The sequence below is a fragment of the Trachurus japonicus genome, chromosome 16 (genome assembly GCF_045865225.1).
Source record: "Trachurus japonicus isolate A0001 chromosome 16, Traja_1.0".
Classification (NCBI taxonomy): domain Eukaryota; kingdom Metazoa; phylum Chordata; class Actinopteri; order Carangiformes; family Carangidae; genus Trachurus; species Trachurus japonicus.
The window spans coordinates 21,787,178-21,812,347 of record NC_140922.1 but is presented as its reverse complement, the minus strand read 5'-3'; the positions used below and the strand labels follow the sequence as shown (position 1 = coordinate 21,812,347).

Genomic DNA, 25,170 nt, shown 5'->3' with positions numbered 1-25,170 from the left:
AATCAATGACCAAAAGCGCAACAAGACGCACTTGACAACTACAGCAAAGACCCAGTAATCAGACAACCAAACAAATCACTGCCAAAGATACCTAAACTGGCACTGCTGTAATAAAAATATAATAATATAGAATGCACGATATACAGTAGATTAGACAATAGCACTATAAGGAATTCAACCTAAAATATTCCTCCTTTTCTTTTGTTAAACGTTCAGACACAAATTCACAGACGCACACCTCTGCAAATGCACACTCTGCAGTAGCAAAAGCATAACCCTTCAATTTCAACAATCAGCACGCTGCAGCTTCATCACATCTCATTTACTCAAACCTCTAAGCATGAAGTAGGATAAGTGCTTATTCCAGACCTGAAAAGAATACAGTACAGGTGCGCCTGACGAGAAGAAAAAGAGCCACAGTCAGAGATGATGCCATTCACAACCAGCCAATCTAACTATATGTGACAGCATTGTGTTGGCAGCGCTGATGAGAAATGTAATGAAATCATGATGGATGGTGAAATATTGGGTTAGAGCTTTGGGACGTGTACTTTGAATAATGCAATATATTACAAATACAAAGGTTTCCTCACATGACAGTATAACAGCCTGTGTGTGGATCTAACTGTACATTTTAGGCGCAAACAGAAACATATTGACACAGGCTGTCAGTTGAAATGGCAGTTTGTTTTGTTTTTTTACATACTGTATGTTTTTCACCATCCCTCCCTCTCTCTTCCTCTCTCTCCATTTCACTACCAGGCTCTCTGCTCTATATAAAACTGCACCCCCTTCTCTCCCACATCTGTTAAACTGTACAGACATGAGCACAGAGCGCAGGCTCAACTTGTCTTCCATAAGTGCTTTATAATCGCCCTCTCCTCAGGGGGAGGTTAGGTTTTCTAACGTTCAGCTGACCACAGCCTTTCCAAACTTACTGTTATGGTGCCAAGTCTAACACAAAATCACCCTGACACAAAGGCAAAGCTCTCCCTTCTTCTCAATGTGGCAACAGGTTAAAACTCTAGATGACGCACTAGTTTCTCACCATTGTTCTCATAATTTTAGACTCTTTCCTTGAGTCATTATGATACAGCATTAAAAGTTCATAGATGTAACATGAAATACAAATGAAATGCAAAAGTGCCAGCGCTCAGTGGGCTCTACTGCTAAATATACTTTTCAAATGCTCATAAATCTATAAAGGACTTGCTGTCTAACTACTGCACACCATTAAACATAAAGTTAAATGCTCTGCCACTATACTATCCCACATTTCTGAGAGGATCCAGCCATCATCGTTCAAACCTTTTCAAACTAGGCTACATCAGTCCAGAGGTCTCCGTCTGCTGCAATAAGAGCTTCTATTTACAGGAGAGTGGTGTCAGTGGTTTTGCCGCTCATGAACAAAAGAACCTCTAACATCAAAGATATCGCTTTAAAGTCTTCATCAATCATCACCTCTTTGCCATGTCGTTTATAGCACTGGATCAATAGCATTACTCCAACTCTGATAATGAGAGGAGCACAAGTCGGCAAAGGTTTTGTTACAGTGTTCATCAGTTTCATCGCTTCATCTCCTAATCCATAACCTTCAGTTATCACCTTCTATTCCCTTAGCTTCTTATCTGCTGGCTTCCACTGTGAGCCCTTCATGTAATTCCCCTTCAGTAACAACTGGGGAGAAAAAAATTACATCATAATATAATCTTCTGCATAGCAATTTTCCTTCACAGGTCACTCAGTACTCAGAGTCATCTGGGGTGGAACTACACTGGATCTGTGTCCATATCCAGGATGATATTAGACCAAGACCTGAATCCAAGCAATCTTGTGACCCTATACGAGTCGGCCAGAGTTCAAAATATCCTCTGCATGGACGATGAAATTTTATCTAAACCACCAACACCAAATTAAATTACTCAGTTATGCTCAAAAAAAGTCTGAAGATGTATACTGCTGGCGGAGAATGTTATCAATTGCTGTGTTTGTTTAATCTATGAGATTGCACCAAGGACAATATCTGCTAGTTCCCACAGAGGTGCAAAAGTGTTGGTAGGAGTTAATAAGGGCCCCTGGGAGAGGCTGTCTCCACTTACAGTAAGGCTCCTGTTTACTCGGAATAAGTGAGCTCTAACACACATTGTCTCTCACTCATTAATACAATTAGCACCAGCCTTCATGATGACAAAGTTTAGGATTATTCATGAGTTTACACACTTAAATATGTCGCGTAGCACCAACTATTCCACCTCTAAAACAACTGCTAAAACATTCCTTTGCTCTCCGCTTTCAACTGTCTCTTCACCAATCATTGGTCTGTCAATACTAAAGAAACTCTGACCTCATGTGATATGCATTATTTATTCCCATCACTTTCTGTATGCAAACAAGCCGATCAATGCGTTTAACCTGCATAACAGCGCGTGTGTGCTCAGCGTCTGCCTCGGTGGCACTATCCTTCCTCTCCTGCGCAGTACTGCACTCTGTTACAGCAACCTTTTGCTCCACCACTGTGTTGAGATTCATTAGATCACTGGACATGATGGCTCTGATCTGTGCAGTATGTGCATGCACTCATGCTTGAATACATGCCTGCGTGAGAACATGCGCCTGAACCTTCTGCCTCAAGTATACAGGCGGGCATGCAAGCATACATGGGACTACAGCTGTGTATGTCAGTGATCGCCTTGCATTTCTTAGCTGACCCAAAACGTCCATGGGTGTCTGTGCGGGCAAGTGAGTCTGCTCATGTGTGTTGATTTGTGCTTTTGTGTGGGTGGGTGTGTGCAGTGTTTCAGGTCTGCAGGGTTCTGCCCCTTACCTAGCCCTAGCAGCGGGTGGTGTTCAACAAGTGCCCAACTGTTGTCATCCACACAATGGCTTTTATAAACCAGGAGCTGGCACAGGTCCCTGGCTGTCATGTCGGCTGGGATCTCCACCACTTTGCCCATGCCGTCTTCACTGAAGATCTTCACAATCTGTGCAGAGAAAACAGAGATTATTGTAAGATAGTCTGGTAAACTAAAAAAAAAAACATGACAGAGAAATGGCAGAGGCATCATAACTATAAAGAAGTCCTCATGATAAAAAAAAAACAGAACACATACATATATACAGAAACATATTTCCTCGTTGAATGCATCAAAATGACATATGGGTTTTGACTATTCGTTTTTATGGTATACTAAGTTGTGATAAAGTTATTTAACACAAACTGTAACTACCAAACTATGCGCAATATGCGAGTGAAACCAGCAATTTTCTTAAAACACTAGAATGGCAGTTATCAATTGTTCCCTTTACACTATAGCATATACTATATAGCCTTGTAATTATGGCAAACAATTCAAAAGAACACACATTCAAGACTATGTAGTAATTGTGGTGTTAGAAATCACAGACAAGCATTTCTTAAAGCAACTTGTTAGCGTAATACGATAGCAAATATGCCGCAGTGTATAACAAGTGTTTGCTCTTGTTAACACAAAGCAGGACTGTCTAAGGCACAAGTGTATATGTTGTATCTTAGGGGGAAGTAAGGATGACGTTTCCAATAATAGCTTATCGAGAGAATATATGCAAGTATCCGATAATAAGACATGACCAGTGAATATGCGCATAGCTCAACTTCATTTTTTAATATGTTGAACTTTGGCCAGTAATAGAGATATCGAATCTCAGAATGAATTTTGTTGAATAATTCATTACATATTTTTCCAGCTCATGAATAACTCCTGTTTTCATTTTGTTCACATTAATAATATGGACTCAAACACATTCTCACATATTCTGTGGTAATACTTATGCGCTGTATGCATAGGCAACGGTATGAGGTTTATATAATGTATAATGCAATAACATGTCAGGTGATGAACAGATGAAACCCCTGTCTGAGATCTTATCTGCGTAGAAGACACACATTCTCCACCGGACATTTCTCTAGTCTGTATTAAACAGAAGGTGAGGTTCCCTTTGTTCAATACACCCCATAGCCCAGAAATTATAACTGTCATCTCTATTGTGATAATTAGCCGTAAATCTACTTCCACTGAGTGTCTACACATTGGCTTTTCACAAGGAAACCATGCAGTCACATTCATAGGACACACAGCTCATGGCCCACAGAGGAAACTAGAGCAGCCTACTTAACCTGCAGAGGAATCTAGACTTGTTAGCCTACACAGAAATCCAGCCTACTAAGCCTACACACGTAATGTATGCATGCTTCCCACATAATACATCACGGCAAAGAAAATTCTGTTCTCTTCCTGAGCAAAGACGCAGTTTACAGCATCACAGTTTGCACAAACCAGGCCTGAGGCGGCTCTATCTGTCCAAAATGCTCAAGACAAGAAGACAAGGGAACCTCAATCATTCAAAGCTGCTGATGTATTTGACTGTCGTTTTTATTGCTCTGCTCACATCTTGAGAAGAGACAAGTTGTCTTCAGCCTCGGAGGTATTTACACATCCCATTTCTCGCCTCTGGTTAAACATAGCAGTACTTCAAAGAGAAATGCACTTAAAATGTGAAAAGCGAAGGAGGCAAACAGAGGCAGAGAAAGACCACAAGGAGAGATAAGAGACACTGAAAAAGAGCAGTCTTACCTCTACGGCCCGCAATAGGCAGCAGTCCGGGGAACACGAAGGCATTTTTGGACTGAGCCTGGCTCCCCACACACTCACTCACTCTCACACACTCACTCACACACAGTCACTGACGACAGAAAAGCTTGCTGTTGTGTCGCCTTGTCTCCTCCAGAAACAGAGATACAAATTTGAATGGCAACAGTTGACAGTTGCGGTGGTGCTACCTGTCACATAGCCTGGAGACTAGTCGTCCAGTCTATCTAGGCCGCTGGCTCAGTCTAAAAAAAAAAAGAAAGGAAGAAAGAAAGAAAAAAAACTGTCTATGTGACCTAAAGCTGGTGTCTGTACAGCTCACAGGACAGAGCCACAGAGACAGCGATCGGATGGCAGCAGGTACAGTATAGTGCTTCCAGTGCCGGTTGAGTCTGACAACTATCTTTCCTTCCCTCCCTCCCTCTTTCTCTCTCTCTCTCTCTCTCTCTCTCTCTCTCTCTCTGTCTCTCCCCCTCACAAAGGGTTACAGCCTCAGCCACGGGCTCCGAGGCACACTGAATCAAACCACACGCTCACCAACCAATCATAAGGCTGCAGCAGGCTGATGTAATCATTCCCACACAGACCCAGGCGTGCGCGCACACACACACACACACACACACACACACACACAGAGGCACATACACTCCCTGAGAGGCACACTCACTCCAGCAGACACACAGACGCACAGTCATGGACAGACACAGCCAACTTTTTCAGACCGACCTCTTGCGAGCTCCCTGCTTCAGTTTCTTTTCTGAGCTCCAAGCGAGGGGGTTCATTTGAGAAGGGTGTGAGGCAGTGAGGAGGAGGAAGGAACATAGGAAGAAAAAAGATGAAGGAAGGAGTAAAAAAAAAAAAAAGTTTGTCTTTGTCACTTTTCTTGTTTCCAAGGCTTCAAGTGAGGGCTTGTTGGCAACTAGGTTTTTCTCTGCTTCTCTTCCTCTCCCTCTAGTCCTACCTCCTGTCCTCCCTCCCTGTGGCTTAACTATGAACTCCACAGTCAGATCTCTCTGCCTCTCACAGCAGCAACAAGACTCATTACAGAGCAAATGAAATGAAACAAACCTGGAGCAGCACTTGAGCACTACGACCTTCTCCTCCTCCCCTGGTGGCTCGCTTTGTGCCAACATTCTTTCTCCACACAGAACAAAAAAAAAACTGAAGACTTTTGCACGCACACACACTCACACACAACCCCCCCACCCCCACCCCCACCCCCAACTCCTTCTTTTAACTCAGATATTTAATACGGCATCACACGGTCAAAAGCCCTGACACACCCCGTCTGGGAGAGGTGAGAACAGCTCTATGCTATCCTTGAAGTAACTTCTTTTATTTGTCTACTTTTTTGTGTGTACATGTGTGTGTGTGTGTGTGTGTGTGCTTGTACGTGAGTTGTGTAAGTCTAATTCAGGGAATAAACACAGGTCAACAGAAGGAAGGAGGAAACAGTGGTCAAAGTGGTCGAAGAGATACAACTTCATTTACTATAGTGGGAAACTTTGGGGAGAGGTGGAGGGGGAGGCTGTGGCATGGGGAGGGGAGAGACAGAGAGAAGTGTGTGTATTATTGCACGTGCACATAGGCACATGTGTATGTGTGTGTGTAGTGTGGGATAAGGAGAAACAGGAGACAGACGGACGTGATAAGTTAAGGGAAAAGGAGTGGGAAGCTAACACAGAGAGAGAGAGAGAGAGAGGGAGGGAGACTCTGTGGTGACACAGTGCGGCAAAATGTGTAGTATGAATGCTTTCTACTGTTAGCTACATATCAGAGGCTGCACAGCTGTCTCTCTCTCACCCACCCCCTTCCTGCCACCGCACTCACACCGACCAAAGACACACCCCCGTGCCTATACGTCACAGTTAGTCAGCCAGAGGGGAAAGCCCCAAGAAGGCAGCACGTATCACACATGCTGCCGCTCAGGTTTTAACAGACAGCGCTGCCATTGGTCCATCAGTCAATCAGTCCACTGACGTCAAACCTTTTGATCTAGAGTGTGTTGAATTTCCACAGTGTTTAAGAGATGGGAGCGATACTCCAGAAATAAGATTTGTGTTTAGACAAAAGCAAGGACCCAATAAACTCTCATGTTGACTGGTGGTGTCGACACAGATTGTAAGGTAAGAGATGCCATCAAAAGTACGGTGATGACAAACTAGTGCCAGGAGGCTTGGGAAGTACAGGGAGTTATCAGGACAAGCAGAAGGTATAGCTGGTAGGAAGAGGCATTAAAAATAGTAACCAGCGTCTGCAGGAGCTCATCAGTCATCAGGAAAGTATCTCCACGTCTCATGACAGAGACCACCTCATCGACGTCTCTGACTGTGACTGGTGATTTTAACGGTCAGATGATACAGATCAGCTGAGAGTGTGCGTGACTTCAGAGCCTGACCTGAACTAACACAATCCTCCCGCCTTGTTGTCTGTCATAAGCCGCCATCACAGGGGCCAACAAATCAAATGATCAAATGTGAGAATTATTTTTTTTTATTTTTGGGTTAGGGTCATCTTGACAATACCGTTAGCCTCAGGAGTGGAAGGAATGAGAAAGCAGACCAACAGTGATGACTGCGGAGTGACACATTTCAACTGACCTACTCTACTTTTTTGGTCTTCTTCTTCCTAGAGGCAAAGAATAGACACGCAGGTAAAAAGGGATTCAGGCAAATGTGAGGGAGGAAGGGAGGAAGGAAGGAAGGAAGGAAGGAAGGAAGGAAGGAAGGAAGGAAGGAAGGAAGGAAGGAAGGAAGGAAGGAAGGAAGGAAGGAAGGAAGGAAGGAAGGTTTTTTTTTGATCTTCTAATGCTTTTGACTGTGTCCTCATTTAAGTGGAAGAGCGGAACAGAGCAGGGCCTCTCAACTTCTCTGATGACTCAGGTCTGATAACTGCCCTGTGATGTAATCCCCCAGGGAGAGGCTGAGAGCTTCAGGCGCACACACATACACACACACACACAGACTCACACAATCAGACACACAGGCAACCAGATGTGCTTGGTCACGCGTACACATCCTGAGACACACTGCTAAGCACATACATATTTTACATTTTGTGTATATTACACTTGGTGCACGTACTGTAGAACCATCCTCTTTGGCAGACTTGCACAGACACAGCTAGACAGAAACTCGACAGGCATAAAAAAAACACACACACAAAGAGAAAGTAAACTGCGTGAGGACCTGCTTTGTGCAAACTGAAATATGTACACAAGCATGTGTGTGCACGCCCAGCAGCTCACACGCATCCATCCACACACATCCATCCTCATTGGGAATTGGCTGCAGCTCTATAAATAGTTCCAGCGGTATTACGTACAAATTACAAGCCATTACATCAGATAGGAGTTACTGTGGCAGATTATGATTCTAAAAGACTATTAGCCATAGGCATACAAGCCTGCACACAAGTTAGGATCCATTACATGTGGGCAATGTTGTAAAGCACTTGAGATACAGCATTTAACCTGGGTAACAGCTGGCGCAGCTGGAGAGGACAGCTACCGCAAAAAAGCAGCATCATGAAACAAAATCTAACCCATAGTTATTCCAAAAAATACTTATTTTTTTTATATAAAAAATGTGACATGTAAATTCATCCTTCATGCCAGCTCCCATGTCTGCTCTTCCTGGAATGCTGAAGCAACAAGGGAATTTTCCGGTGAACACGCACAGGGACTTTCTTGCCCTGAGTTGATCCTGCAGGCTGTGAACAATTATGGCCTATCCTAACTTTAACCCCAGCCTTTAAACGAACCTCAACAGCCTGTACCCTCAGCATCTGACTGGCTGAGCCTGTTGGTACCAGTATTGCCACAATATCTGGTTCCCCTTCACTTACTGTTGACAGTTGTGTTGTGAGCTCATGTTTGTGACCTTGTTATCAGGGAATTTTAAAATGAAATCCACCAGCCCTGATAATGGCTGACAGCACTTTTTTGCATTTAAAGCTAACAAATTATATTGAATAGACACAAGGTAGAAAGCTGGTGAAGAATTTTTACTAGTTTCAGTTATATATTTTTTCTAACATAAGTCCATAACAAAGAATGAGACTGATGTTTTGTTATAGTTAGTGTTCTTTTTTTAACTCTTGTACCTTGTTGAGTTATTATACAGGCACTATGTCATGTCTAATTAAAACAGTCAGTGGTACACTACAGATATACAAGTAAAGTAATGTACTGTAGAAATGCATTATCTGAGTAAACCCTAACCCTAGGTATTAAGTAGCACATTGCACAGTTTGACTGCACTGGTCTTTTCTCGTTGGCCAAATGGAAAATTACAAGGTGCTGGCTTTTGCAGGTTATCAGTCTTGCCAAGACAAACCCTTCCACTCAACATCTGCTCCTTCTCTGTCTTACGAAACAATAACAAAGAACTGCAGCCATTTATAAGCTGATTTGGCTCACACGACCCACCCCAGCTCCATATTCCCATGAACAAGTGCCCTCTATAAAGCCCCTCCAACTGTAATGTGGTGCTGTGTGTGGCCCGGGCCACCCCTGGAAAATGACGACCGGATGATGAGATGGAGAAACAAAAACCTGAATGAGCCTCGGACAATTGGCCATCCCCGCTCAGCGGCTATAGTCAGCAGGAGCGGGAGGCAATAGCCAAGAAAACTCTGCTGACTCATGAGGAAGAGATGGTGAACTGTCCCTTGTCATCCAATTACAGCATCAAATTAAGACCCAAGACACAGAGTCCTATCTGGGCTCAGTGAAGCAAAAGAAGGCAGAGAGGGATTTAGTGGGAATAGTGAAAGCGGGAATAGGGAGGGAGGAAGAAAGGAAGGACGGAAGGAAGGGAGGGAGGGGGTAAGAGAGAGGGAGGGATAGCATATAGAGAGAGATGTATTGAGAGAAACCTAGGACAGTGGCAAGCTGCCATCTCTGCCACTGTGCAGCCATGCATCAGACCATACAGTGTATGTTGGGATAGTTAGCTCACAGAGCCTGCTCTGTCTATAAACAATGGAGTCTTAACACCCACTCAGAAAGTTGAAGGTCAGAAGATTCTGGAGATGAGACAGGTCAGATTTAATTAGCAATACAGGTCAGGTTGCAAAAATTTAGCTCGGAAAAATAATTGAATGAGTCATAAATAACATCTATCTGTGATGAATCTATTTAATGCACGACTATTATCCATGCATCTCTCATAACAGGAAAATAGGCATTTTTTAGCCGTTGACGTTTTGTCAGCTCATATGGCCGTCCAATACTTCTGGTGACCCGTGAACCATAATATCTTTCGCATATCAAATGTTTCAAAATTTGTCTTCTCAGAAAGTTTGAAACAAAATATCCCTGTAGAAAGGGGGGGTTTTAATTTAGTTTATTTCAATTCTATAAAAAGTTTTAGCAGTAAAAAGAACATCTGTCTTTACTCAAACTAAATCTGAACATGTACAGGATATGGCCAGACACCTCTTAAAAGCCTTTTAGAGAGGGTTATGACAATGCATGAGACATCTCTTCTCATCTCTTCTCTATTTACTGCAACTACCTGCTGAGAAACAACCCACACACAGCCAAATATTTTTCCAAAAGGAGTGAAGTTGGAGCGGATGCTTAATTGTCCCTCAGGGCTGATTGCCAGTAAACCCCGGACAGCCTTGTCCTCAGTCCTTTCAGACCATCCCTGATTTGGAGCCATTGTCCAATTACAGCAGGAGGGCATGAGGAAGGGGGGCAGGGGAATTGTAATTGGGCAAACAAAGGATGACATCACTGGCATGATTATGGCGATACACTGGAAGTGGTCCACTGGTTGTGCAGAGATCTATTGCACTGTGCCCTCATATGCAAGTTGGTCTGTAAATTGGAAACACCAATCTACAACAAATCTAATTAGAGCTTGCATTCCTTATAATCGTGTTGGTAAAACTTACAAACAGCATAAAAAACACAAGTAACAATAGTTCTGTGGCTGAATTGTATATAGTACAATATACTATATAGTAAAGCTATTTGAATAAATAGCAATAATAAATTAACACAACAGTTCAACAACATTAAGGGAAAATATCCCCAGCTTCTTGTGTTGAGCATTACTAGCATCACCAGGCACAACTACAAACAATCATTCCCCATTCAGAGGAATCACAGTATGTGCCACAGCTCTGTACATACTGTCCTCAATAAAGGAAGTTCTCTTCTGGAGACGCGAGATCACAGTGTCTTCTGCCTGTCACTCTCTCTCTTTCCACTGACACAAATCCCTGCTTTAAATCAATGTGGCATGTCCACCCTCCTCAAGTTTTCTATTAATTTTTGTGACAATTCAAGTGAGGAGCCAAGGAACACACGCACGCACACACGGAAGTGACACTTGTGCAACAAAATGACTAAATGAGTCCTCTGACTCAGCTTTTAACCATGAACTGTTTCTCCCTCATTAAACTTTCCCCATTTTGTCTGTAACACATTCATTTGTTGGCTTCCCAACTTTCCAAAAGAATGAACATATTAATAGTTAAATATAAAATAAAGTGCTTCCTGTGATACGTGCCAGATGAGCAATGGAGCAACACAATAGCCTAATAAAATGGCTCCATGTAATGAATTAGCATTTACCATTTATTACTTTTTGTTTTCTCATTTTCTGTTTTCCTGCTTCTTCCTCTTTCTTCCCTCTTTTTTCTGCCTCCTCACAGCAGCAGCTTCAGAAATCTGAGCTGTCCTACTTTCCCTAAGAGAGAGAGAGAGAGAGAGAGAGAGAGAGAGAGAGAGAGAGAGAGAGAGAGAGAGAGGATAGAAAGAGACAGAGGACAGAGGGAAGGCAGAGAGAGGGAGCTGCAGTCCCGATGACCTACATGAGTCCAACAGCTCTGTTCAGCTTTGGCCAGATGAAATGCCTACAGGCAGCAACACATTGCTCTCTTTGTGAAACACATAGACACACACACACACACACACACACACACACACACACACACACACACACACACACACACACACACACACAAACCTAGACACATGTGTGTACACCTGCAATCACACACTAATGAGTGTGCATGCACTCTATTAAACAAAAACGCTAAAAATATATTTATTAAAAAGTTGTTATTAAACTCAAAGTTGTAACATCTACACAAAAGAAAAAACAAGTTTTTCAAATCAATATTGGTTTGCAGGATCAGCAGCCACAGACACACACATATTTGACACTCACACCAACTAAAATACAGAGACAGAGACAGGGGGAGCGAACTCGATCAGGGATTCCCATTAGCTGCAGGAGTAATGGGATCTGCTTCCCTGTTAGCTGGGTGAGAGTTGTGCCTTCTAATCTTACACTGCCTGCCTACTGGGACCAGGAGTGAAGGATGGACCATTAAAGGTGCATCATCCCCCACTGCCTGGGTGGTCCAGCCATGCTCCCGTGGAAAGACATACATTTAGTTAAATTTAATAAAAGGAATGAACCAAGCACATGATGAATTATTAACCATTTTCTGATATTTAAAGCTTGTGGTTTCCTACCATTACCCCAATGAAGAATTTAAAACTCTCAGAATGGGATCCCCTCATAAATCTATCACTAAAATATTAATGTGATGATATAATTTAATGCTGGGATAAAAGGAACTTTCACTTATATCTACTGCATCTACTTGACAGTCGGCCCCATTGATTTATTGATTGTCTGGCATAATGTAGGCTACTCTTGGAGTCTAGCTGCTCTTGTTTGGTTTCCTGGTGGCCTTGGTTTAAGATCAGAGTTGTTAGATTTACTGTGAACAAACTCACTGGCTGACCCGTTTCTGCAGAGCTTAGTTCACCACACTCCAATACACTGCCTCTTGAAATCCATCAACAATGCCATGATTGTAGTTTTATTACACCATTTTCTTGCAGCACCAAAGCAGATTGGTATCTGTTTTCAATGTCTTTCCAGAGTGCTTGTATTAGCAGCCGCTAAAGTCACCCTTTGTTGCATGCGAGAAATGCATAATCACTGCAGCTGGAATTTATTCAATGTATGTTTATGTTGGTGCTTTTTTTTAACTGGCTCAGAGCTATCATGTGCAGTACATCACATGCAGTTTTTTTTTTTTTTTTGCTACACTCCAGGCAGATGGTTCAGTGTTAGCTGTGACACTGACCTATTTCCCACTGGAAGCGCATATTTTAATTTGGCATATAACGGGATCATTTTCATACTAAAATTTTGTCTCAATCTATTTGCATAAGTGAGATGGTTCTCCAAGAGGCAGCCACAGAATAATTTCTGTGGATCAAATATTTGTGATAGTGTCAAGCTATCCAAGCACTGCTACTGGTAATATTCCTTTTCTGTATACATGAGCTATGAGATGTCGAATTGTTTCCAAGTGGCTTTGTCCAGCGCCAACATGTAAGTCTTATTTATTCAAACTGAGCCATTACTCGGACTAATCTTCCTCACCTACCTAATTACTCAGCAACAGGCCGTGTGTATTAGCGTGCCTGCCTGTGCATGTGTGTTTGTGTGTGTGTCTCTGTGGCAGTAGCAGGTCTAGCTAGCAGGTCGAGGCATGTTTCCATTTAGCGGTGAGGGATAAATATGGCCCTGACACATGAGATGTGCCAGACTCAACCACAACCTGCCTGGCTCTCCTCCAGGTGGCATTTGTTCAGCAGCAGCCAAACAATTTGTATGTCACAGAAATGAACGCTGTAAATCCAATCAGTCACTCAATGCAATTTGTGTATACATCGGTGTGTGCACGTGGGCTTGTGTGTGTATATGTGCCGAGGGAGAGAAAGTGAACAGAGAGAGACATGTATGCTGACAAAGGGTTACTGTACTGTCTGTCTGCTCCACCTCTGCCACAAAGAGCATCAGATAACATGCAAGTGTGTGCATGTGTGTGCATAAGGGAGAGAGAGGGGGTGGGGGGAGATATAATTTTAGGAATAATGAAGCCAACAGGCAGGCATGCATCAAATATACACACATGGATGCATGCACGCACAAGCTCAATAAAGCATCCAGTTTGAGCGCATTATTTATATTCACATCAGTTACAAATAATCAGGAAGACATAAACAATCCAAAGTGGCGTAAACAGTCCAAATCACACACACACGCACGCGCACGCACATGCAACAAACATAAACACGACTAGCCAGTGATTACACAATAAAAACAAGTGTCTGTGTGTGTGTGTGTGTGTGTGTGTGTGTGTGTGTGTGTGTGTGTGTGTGTGTACGTATGTGTGTGCGCTCTGTGTTTCACTTTAAGATCCATTTAAAAAGAAGCAGGCTGCTGGAAGAGTGAGCCAACAGATTTCTGGCGCTGTGTCACCTTTGATCTCCCTGCACAGTGCAGCCTGCAGAACACATCAGCAGCACAATGAGAAGCAGAACACACACACATACACAGACACAGACACACACACATGCACACACACACACACACACATGTCTATATACTGCTGCACTGCTTGTAAAGACAAATATACATACATCAGGCAAACACACACACCATACACAAAGCCGAACCTCCTCACAAACACACCCTTACTTTGAAACACACACACACACAGGCCTGCAGACGTTTCCCACACACTGAGGCCAACAGTTTGGGCATCGACAGCATTCCATTCTGCTTTTCCGTTTACAGTGGAAAAATCTGCCCTTTGACCCAGAGCATTTCCAACATTCAGGAAGGAAGCAGCCAGGGAATGCCATGCTTCAGCGCGAAGAGAGTGAGAGGAGGGATGGATCGATGCCCAGCGTTTATGTACTGGGTGTTCCTCCTTTAAATCCTGGTGCCTTCTATTTCAGCAATGGATGCTTCAAGGAATTCAGTTAAGGTTCCTTTGTTAAATTGATAATTCACATACTTCAACGATAGAGATTTTGTTTTTCAGAGGCCACTTGGCAATGAGGTGATTTTGTTTTTAGTTTTATCCTATGAATCTGTTAAATGAGTGCGTGCGATGTGAGAGGGTTGCTCTCAGTAAAAAAATCCCACACAGAATTATCACCCCTGCAGCTGCCCTCTGCCCCACAGAGTAATTAATTAAGCTTCTTTTCAGCTAATTGTTGTGGTTTTACAGAAAGACACAGTTTTGGTTTGCTCTCACTCCCACTCACATCAGTGTTACGTTTGGCTGCAGCACCAAAAAGACAAAATGGCTTGTGAATATAGATGTCGCAGCCACATTGTTCTGGTGGAGACCAAATCTGAGCTAAGACAAGAGTGGATACTGGGACTTCATTTCCTGTGCCTACACATTTTCTAACATGTTTGACACACCAGCTTAAACCTGTTTTGGTCAGGATATCAATTAAAACAAGTTGAAACTCAAGCTCAAATTTTCTGAAAAGAACACTTTAGTTAGCGAGGATGAGACCCTTGAATGAGACCTTTAGAAAGTGCTCATGGACTGGCGATATGATGAAAAAATTTAAAGTCCTATGAAATTTTGCCTGATAAATTCTTAACAGATATCCTTCAGCTGCTTGGGTGGACCAGCAATATAAGTGAGAATATGCAACAGTCATATTCTGCTGCAGCATTTCTGGTGTTCTGATAATAATCATGGCTTTTTCAGCAGCTTCTATGCAAAGCGAGACAGTATGTTGTCTATTTCATCATGTCCTTGTTTCTTCTTTCTGCCCTGAGTGAGTCATTCAACTAAAGTTAATAATACAACATATCCAGTCTAACTCGAGCCCAGGAATAATGAATTTAAATTCAGGTTCATTTAAAACAGATTTCATTATTTCTACAAGCTGGGGTGGTGGCTGTTAGCATCATGAGCTCATCATTTAAATTATATCAGTACAGTTCACTTGATACTGGAAGCAGTCACAAATGCTTTTTTGATAAGTAGGTGTCACAGCTTTGAAGTCTGGCTGACTCAACTACAGGCAAAGTTGTGCAGACAGACAGACAGACAGAGAGAGAGAGAGAGAGAGAGAGAGAGAGAGAGAGAGAGAGAGGTGTTAGGAAAAGTGAGAGGAGGCAGAAAGGTGATCAGCACCATCATCATTAGAGTAAATGTCAATGATCCCTTCAGGGATACTGTGGCACAGCGGTGGCCAAGAACGTAATCCAGATGAGAAATAGACAGAAAAAGATACTACCGTGATTTTACCTGCTGATGCACATGGGGGTGTGTATCAGAACTATATTTATATCTATATTTATTTACATTTACCGATTGACAAGGTATCCGCAGCACAGCCGTGTTACCATTATCCAAGTTTCTTGTGTGTCGAGTACTTCTACACCCTGATTATGTGTCTGTACATGTTGCTCTCACCTCTAAACCTAACACTATAAATAGATGCAAAATTTGCAGAAGCCTGAACATTTGGCATACTGTTCTGTGGCTGTATCCACTTTCAGAAAACACATGACAGGTACGATATTTGTGTGACCCTGAACTTTTTTTTTTTCAAGCTGTACTCGACCAAACTGTCTCTATCTGAAGAATAATAAGAAGGGATTGTGAAGAGATGCGCAACAGACTGCTAGCAGGTTTGTTTAAACTTGCATTACATTAGTTCTTAGACTGGGCAATGATGCTGGAAGTGAGCACCAACAGCACATTAGCTAACATGATTAGTGCCAACCCAACCTCCACTGCTCGTCTGGCACCATGCACTATTTTGGGCCTCTTACTTCATCATGTGTTCATCGTGTGAGCTGAATTGTCACACACCCCACTGCACCAGTTCAAATCAGCAAGAATTTTAACGGGAAGTCAAAGTTTGGAGTGAAGGACAAAGGGGAGGAGGGATGACGGTGCAAACCCCCGTGACAGACAGAAAGATAAACACCTACATACAGTCCAAGACACACAGAGATAGACAGAGCAATGGGCCGATAATGAAACACAGACTACAGAGGCAGAGACAGGGCGTGGGGATCCTGCCATACCATAGAGCACAGTGAGCTACAGGACATCCAGTCCAAGTACAGTAAATCCAACAAAATCTGGCAACCCAGTGATCAAATCAGTGTTCCCACACTAGAATGACTGGGGCAGCTCTGGGAACACAGTGTCCAAGTAAGTACATAACAGCACTCTCTACTGCTCTGCTAAGGACAGACTGTCGAGAACTTAGACTGAGTAAATTAATGGATATACTGGCTAACTGCCTTGCATTCAGGGCTTCTTATAGGTTTTTCCATTGCACGACATGGATTACACACGCCAAGCCTCTAGTACTTTCTTAAGTGTTGTGTGGTTGTAATACCTGCTTTTTGGCCAGTCGGCTGTGTATGGAAAGATGTATGTCGTTTTAAAATTCCATGAAACCCAGGTTATGTTTGTAGTAACTCTTAGTGGTAACAGGAAGTCAGTTGTTTCTGGATGTGTGCCCGTCTGTGCACACTTTCACACATTCCACACTGGACTGATGCCAGTGCTCATAGATGGCACTTTGATGCTCTTAATCATCTTGTAACTCTAAAACTAACTCAGTGTATTCATTCTGATTTAGACTTGAATGTTTAATTGATGATATACTTCAAAACCTGAATACATTACACTTTTATTTTAGATTCCTCTCTTTCAGAGTGTACAGGTAAGTGGACAAACCAGAGAGAGCAGTGCTATGAGTGGAGAAATGAAGGAAGACAGGAGGGAGAGGACAGAGAGGGGGGGGGTAGGTAATTGGGAATCATAAGGCCGTGTCAAACAGCTTGCCCAGTGATTCCTGACAAGCCCTGCACTGCATCCCCATGCCTCCTGCACAGAGGCCAAGCAGTGAGGTAAGGAGGAACAGAGGGACAGAAGTATGAAAGTCTGTCAGAAAGCGCCTGGAGGTTGGAAAATTCAGTAAACTAAACAGAGAAACTTCTCAACAGCAGGCTGTGCTGACTGGACAGGGAGAGGGGTAGATAGAGACAGACTGGCAACAAGAGATAAAGACAGAGAGAAAAAAACTGGCACTAAACAGAGCACATGTGGTTGAAATGATTAAGGTCAGAGGTCCAAGAGAGTGGGCTGGGGAGCATAATTAACCTGCTCACCACCCCACTTGTCAAACCTCAAACAGATCACCAAGTTCTCCTTGTATGACTTGAGGGAGGACTTTGTGTTTGTGAGAAAGCAATGCGACTGCGTCTCTGCATGCTTTACAAAGCTGGACCCCAGAGGCATGTGTGTGTGATGAGCCTGCTCCGCAGGAGGTTTTTGCAGTGGAAAGGTGCTGAATTGAATTTCCACTAAAGAACAACCACAATGAGACATACTTTCCATTGCCATCAACAATGAAGAGACACTGCCAATGCTGTAAATAGTTTACAGAACTCACAAAGACAAACAAGGCAGACCCAAGCACAAACACACATGCAATGAAAAAAAGAAAGAAATACACCCATGCACAGGGGTGGATGCACATGGCACTCAGTTTACACGAGTGTGTGCTATTTGTGTGCATCACAAACACACACACAAGTAATCTAATTTTCAACAGCCTTCTCTGCACTGCAAACGTTTGATGGTGCAAGAAAAACAGAAGTCATAAAAACTTTGGTTTTGTCTTGTATCTGCGCACAGTTTACCTTTACAGGCATGTCTAGGATACAGAACATGGCAACACTTGAACACATGATGCAAAAACTTTTTCACATTAACAATTGAATGCTTAATTCCTGAGTGACTGACAAAATTTTAAAAGTCGGGTAATTTACTTAAAAACAACCAAATGTTAGCGTGGCTCCAGAAACTATTCAAACTCCTTCATGTTTCAGTGTAAGTTTGACTGTTCTTGAACAGAAATATTCAAATCAAATCATACTACAAAGAAAACCCTTCTCCTCATCCATGCTCACTAAATGAAGAAACAGTTGTTTGTGATTTTGGGACATAGCTGTAATCAGTGTCAAAGGCAGATCTAAAAGCCCTACATACAAAGTGACTGGCTAAAAAAAGGCAAAGTCGGTCTGTGGTGGTCTGGTTTTTACTGACCACCTAGTCACATTTTTACATATTTAATCATCTGATTACTGTAAGATCACAGACGCAATTTAACTCCACCACTAATCTCCAACTCACCCGCATCTCCCGCTCCACTTCCTCTATACTGCACTCTAAACAGGATATCTGGGGATTTAAACACCAACAACATTACATTCTTGTCATCCAGTGTCATAAATTGGTTTTTCAATATTTACCAAACAAAATCGTTTCACTTGCGTCGAGCTCCAGTTATGTCACGGCTGGCAATTCAATACAAAGATCATAAGCACTAAATGAGACATGAATCTTTGACCTACCCACCATATGAACAAGGATTTACCATGGAGTGTTGAATTTATTCCACACTTCATAATTCAAGCCAGCAGAAATCACCATAAAGAAAGAAACTCATGAAGACAAGAATGAAATTTAATCTTTCATTGCTCCGTCCAACATTAACCATTTAGAGCTTTATTTATGTCACAGATGGTAATTCAAAGCCACAACTTCCCAACTCTTTCAGCATTTACGGGATGCCACCGGTTCATCAAGTCATCAAGTGATTTATGAGCTGATGTTGTAAAGGAGAGCAGATCATATTAAAGTCAGACTTGCATAATGGCTTGAAACAACTTAACTGGAACTGCAGTCTAGCAGCCATGACCAGAATGGGCCAGGATCATAGCCAGGCTGAGTATTTATGAGAAATAATCCTCCCTCACATTACTGTAAACTGGTATGTTACTGTAACCAGAAGTGGCTGGCCCCATGTGAAGATCATTAAAAGTGGCGGTAGAGGGACTATGACTTCCAGGAAGACACAGACCAGCCTCTAAATCTTTGTCAACACATGTACACACAAACACACACACACACACACACACATGAACATGCACATGCAAACTGGCCCACAGAAATGCAGCCATGTGTGCAGGTACACACACAAACACACAGACACACACATACACAAAAGCACGATCCTCCAATCTTCACCTCTTTTCTCAAACAAAGCCACAAACTCTGTTCAGCACACACATGCACTGTACAGTGCAGCAGCGTCATATGTAAGCAATCTACGTGCCTCTGATGAGCAAAACATGGGGGCAGATGTAGAGCAGGGAAAAATTCCTAAATGCTTGTGTCCAACACACACTCGACCACTTAATACAGCTGATTTACGACATCCAAATTCTGCATCCTTCAAAACAAGTAACTTGAGTCACACATGACTCAGTTGTCAACATAAAAGTAAATCAAAATCAGCAGCACAGCTCGTAATCTGTTTTTCAAAGGGAAAGGCATCTTCATCCATATTGCATGAAGACAATGTTTTGCATTTCATGCAACCACACTATATTATAATGCAGAGTGAGCTACAAACATTTTCCTCTTAATTACGTTTCTGAAAGAGAGACCAGCTTTCAACAGTGTGTCTTTGTTGGGTTTGGACTTACGTATTTGCCAGTGGAAGGTTCTCCGGGAGGTAGGGACCCTGGACTGAGGACAGGTGAGCTGGCTGGACTGCAGAGCTCGGGGAAGGGGTTGGGGATGGCCGGGAGAGAAGATGTCCTCAACTGCTGCTCCTCCACCTGCAGCCTCCTGAACAATGGAAACAGAACAAAGGAACGGTCATACCATGGCAACGGGAGGGTGGCTTGACACACCGAGCATGTATTTTGGCATCAGCTTGTGCTTGCTAATTACCCAGGCAGATATTAACTAAAGCCCAAGGTCGTGCACTGGAGCAGCCACTTAAAAGTGAGATGGGAAAACTTTGAAATGGGACCCGCTGACATGTGAAATATGTGCAAGAGAGAGAGAGAGAGGGAGAGAGAGACTTGGAATTAATAAAGCATTGCTGTACAGTATCCAGGCTCATGTCTGTTTCTATCTGATCTACCCATAATGAACAGTCTCTCAGCAAGTGGAAATCACAGACCTCCGCAGCCTGCTAGCTAATTTTCTGCAATATTTATGGCACATCAATTTTGAATCAAGACATCACTTTAAAGCAGTTTTTAAATGAGGCACACACCCTGTGAGCCAGTGCCCTTAAGAAGGGATGATGATTTGACAGTTGAACACAAACTTTTCAGGATGCAATCATTTAAAAAAAAAATGTGCAGGTCAGTTTGTGTAATTCTAGCTTGCACGGCTGGCTTAGAGAATCAGTGTAGAAGACACTTTCTTTTAGTTTCTTTCTCTATCAAAGTGTCTCTCTGTAGAACCCAGTGAGTTCAAAAGGGAACGGGTCTTTTGATGTCGTCCCATCTGAGCTTGAGAACAGGGTTATCCAGAGGTCAGCCTTGAATAATAAGAACTTCAGGGCCTGTGTGTGTATGTGTGTGTATGTGTGAGTGTTTGAAAGAGAGCGCTCTTAAGACAGAATACTCCATTACCTGATTATCCCTCCTCTGTTTCTGTCAAATGCTCCAAAGGCAAATAATAGGAGCTGACACCAGCTCTGCTGTGAATGCATGTTTGTGTGTACATTATGTACGCAGCGTCAGTGTCTATGTGTGAGAGTGCATACCCACTTTTCAATGCATACCATGATACCCTTGGGGGGGATATAGGTTACTACTGTTTAAATTGAGTGAGACGTTTGCACTTGGTACTAAAATAAATGAGATTTTTTACCTTTCTCCTGCTGCTGGTGTAGTTTGAGACAAAGAGGGAGTGACAAGGAGGAACGGGTCATTCAAGGGCTATAGATTGGAAGCGGGGAGTAAACGTTGGACACAATTATTGAGAGGGTGTGGAGGGATGAGTGTACAGTGAGAGGCTTCTTTTCCAGGGTGAGAGAGAAAAAAAAGGGTTTGAACTCGGCATGGGTGGCTATGCATGTGCAAATGGACGAGGTTGGAAGGAGGCAGCTCACAGCTTAGTGCCACACTTTGGTTGCCTGAGTGCATGTGTTGGTATGTGCCCTGTATGCGTTTCTTTGTGTTCGCTCGCACAAGGACCACTGTATTTAGACATTTACTGTATACGTTTTTATTTCGGATACTTACTGCTAAATGTGTTGTAAGTTAACACCTTTGTTTTACTATGGGTAGTTTTTTCAAAATGTCTGAGCTTCCAGTCATAAATTATTTTAGGGCCACAGATCAAAGGTGAAACAATTCCCTCAAAGAATCCTTTGAATTTTCTGAAAATTGAGAAAAAATCTCATCACTATATACAAAAGGCAAACATAATGTCTTAGTAAGTAGAACAGGGTCATCCTTTAACTTTTGTTTTTGGAAAAATAACACTTGTTCATCAAAATAACTGATGATGACTTATTTGCTGTTCATCGAGTAAATGATAAATGTCAATGGACCAACTGTTTCAGCCATTCCATAGACACTTGAGTGCTCATTAAAAATTATCTGTCATAGTTGTATTTTTGTCATATTTTCCTGTTAAAGAACTAATCAAACTAAAGAACTAAATGTAACTATCATTACTCACTTTTATGTTGAACCAAAAAAAAGTTCAAGGTCATTGGTTTCATGTTGCTACTTGAGGTACAAAAGAATCAATATTGTGTTTCAGAGCATTTTATTATCCAAAGCTGAACCTTCACACAGTGTGTCTGTCATGTTGACATTCACATGGGAGCAGCTCCATATTTCTCTCTGCTGCTGATTATCTGCACTTTTTTTTGAAGCGTACTGACTCGCTCCACCACTCGGCAGCCAAATATATGTTAATGTGAGTTCTTGCACATTCAAAGCGACGGTTATCTTTCATGTTGTTCTCAGACGCTTCCCCTCCAGGGTTCAGTTACCTTTCATGTTCAGTTTCTCGCCACCCGACCAATTCAACTGCAAACCTCTGAGGTGACGAAAGCATTTTTTTCATACCGGTTAAAAATCTGTGTGAGCACCTACCTCACGGCAAGGATGTGCATGGGTTGCGACCGTCTGAGGCTTGTTTGGGGGGAGTCCGCGGACGAGGAGGAGGAGGGCGGCTCCGGGGAGGCGTGGCTTAGCGCGTGTGGGTGCTGACCCTGCCGCGGGTGGTTAAGTTGTGTGTGATGATGATGGTGGTGGTGGTGGTGGTGGTGGTGGTGTGGCTGTGAGGAAGAGGTCTGTCCGTTGTGCAGTAGTGGGGTGGACTCTGTCTGCTGACCACTGCAGGTGGAGTACAGGCTTTCCAGCGAAGAGTTCATGTCATTCACCAGGGCCTCGAGGTCAACGTCATCTTCTGGTAAGAAACGACAGAAAGGAGAGAATTTTAAGACAGAAAAATGACAAAACTGATCAAATATGCTTCTGCAAAACTGTTTAGGACAAGTGAAAAGAACAGAACTGACCAAAGTTTGGGGCCAAAAACACATCAGTAAAGCTGGACAGAAAGTCAAACCCTGAATGCAATAAAGCACAATAAAAGAAAAATGAAAGTCCTATAAGCCTGCTGCTTCGGTTTTAAATACTTGAGGCACTCAAAAAAAGAGGTAAAGTCCCTGGATATTGTTGGGACTTTCCCTTTTTCTATTTCAGTTTCTCTATCATTTCATTGTGGCCAGGATTTGAACCCTTGACCTAACTTTGCACCACCTAATTCCATGTAATACTAAAAAGAAGAAGAACAAAAAACACTGGCATTCACAGGAGCACACACACAGACACAAACACACGCACATTGGTAACCAGTTTTGCCAGTGCTCAATCAGCAAGACTTAACTACACAGTAAGCTAAATCTCTAGGGATAACAGGTACAAGCACCAACCTGCCCGTAACACTTTTCAACTCTTACCACTGGGGTTCACGGCGAAGGCATGGTACTGTAAGCATCTGCTCTACATTGGCCGCACGTATCAAACATTCTGCTTTTAAAAGTCTTTAAAATCGGGACGTGGAATTCTTTTCAGAGGAGGAATCTATCATCAAAGCCCTTGTGAGAACCTCAAGGCACATTGAAATTCATGAAGTGAATTTTTCAACTGACTCCATGAGCCTGTTATATCAAAGTTAGAAGCAAGCTCAATTGAAGGGAAACTCACATCTAATTGCTTCATGCTGTGAAAGTTTTATCATCTGGGTAAACTTAGCGCCTGCCTTTGCTCTTTCTAAATTACAATCTGCAGTGGCGGCTGTTCTTATCATTAATAATTCTTCATTATGAAAAATACATTTTGGTCATGCATTCATCATCATCACCACATCCTTGTATTCAGATCCCATAACTACAAGGCAGGACACAAGCAAACCACTAGGGGGAGACAAGCTCTAATTGTACAGACCAGAGGCTCTTAGAGCATCCAAACAAATATTAGGACATGGAGTCACCTTTAAATAACAGTGATTTTAATGAAACCTGATAAGAAAAAATGTGGTACTTAGTGTAGATAAAAGCATTAATCTGTCCTCAGACCTGACGTATAGAGAAACATCTGATCAGACAAAATGTTAATGTATATTTCAATACTGAATTTGAATGTAACTAACTTGTATATGCTATTGTTATTGTGGCTGTTTGATTCTGTCTGTGTGTCTACATTAAGATCTGGTTGTGTATGACTTCAGTCTTGTGCTTTGTTTTCTTTTCACCATGACACAAGAGATGCTCTTTTATGCAGTTCATTTAAAGTCTTGTTTGTAATGATTGAAATGAAAAAAGCTCTGGAGAATAAGAGGAAGGCTAACAGTGCGTTACCTCCACAACATCTCCAGGATGTACAACAACACCAATGAATGAATGAATAAATGAAATAACTAACAGACAAAGGAATGAACAAAGGAATCATTGCCCCATAAAGCCCTATATTATAACTTTAACTATGTATTCCTGCTATTCGAACTCCATCAGCCCCCCACACCCACACACGGAGCTCAGGGCCCAGGACAGCTGCATCATGAGAGGTGAAGTGAGGGTTATGCCACTCTAGAGCAGCTAAAAGCCCCACTGCTCAGCAGAAAGCTGACAGTACGACGCAGCACTTTGATTTATACAAAGTTTTAAAAGTGCTGGAGGTACACTAGTTTTTTTTTTTCTTCTTTTTTTTCATTTCAGTGGGGAACAGCAACAACAGCTGCCACAGGTTAGCGGGTTAGCAGACATCCCCATCACACAGAGCAGCACTGATGACTACAGCAACCTGCTAAACCTAAATTGACGCCTTTGAGGAGCTTTTCCTGAAAACGTGTCGGGTAGCTGTATCACAGGTGCCTGTGATTCACAGGTGGTTAATCTGTAGGTATTAATAGCGACAGGTAAGCTGGAGCAGCTACTTATAGATAGCCTGGAGAGCTAAAGAGCTATATACCACAGGACACAGGGTGAATACAAAGCTATTCACAAGGCTAAAGGACAGAGCAAGACACCTGTGAGACAAGAGCAGCAGCCATGATAAAATGATTTGTAATCTAGCATATGCTTCAAAGTATCTGTGATGGTAAACCAGAAACGACATCAAAAGTGAGCAAAATTCCCGAGATGACGTCAAGTGCTCATCATCCATCATTCTTACTTGGTGAGACATGAACCCTGAGGCTAGTGGAAGAAAACAAGTTTCCTCATAAATCTGACCTAACCTGGCCTCTGGCTTGGGGACTGGCAGAGCCGACTGCATTTAAACACAACAACTAACCTATAAAACACACGCATGGATGGAAGGATTTGTGCGTCACT

The 25,170-nt window shown here is 42.6% G+C and overlaps 1 protein-coding gene across 6 annotated transcripts in view; it reads right to left on the bottom strand.

The window, feature by feature from the left end:
* The window catches only part of grb10b (growth factor receptor-bound protein 10b), a 57,725-nt gene that overhangs the window by 7,084 nt on the left and 25,471 nt on the right, over positions 1-25,170 (bottom strand). For all 6 annotated transcript variants that reach the window (XM_085802544.1, XM_085802546.1, XM_085802545.1 and 3 more), the window contains 3 exons: positions 22,427-22,742; positions 20,003-20,147; positions 2,825-2,981 (listed from right to left, as the gene is read on the bottom strand). In XM_085802544.1, coding sequence (XP_085658670.1) covers positions 2,825-2,981; positions 20,003-20,147; positions 22,427-22,742 — 618 coding nt within the window. The remainder of the gene's footprint in view (positions 1-2,824; positions 2,982-20,002; positions 20,148-22,426; positions 22,743-25,170) is intronic.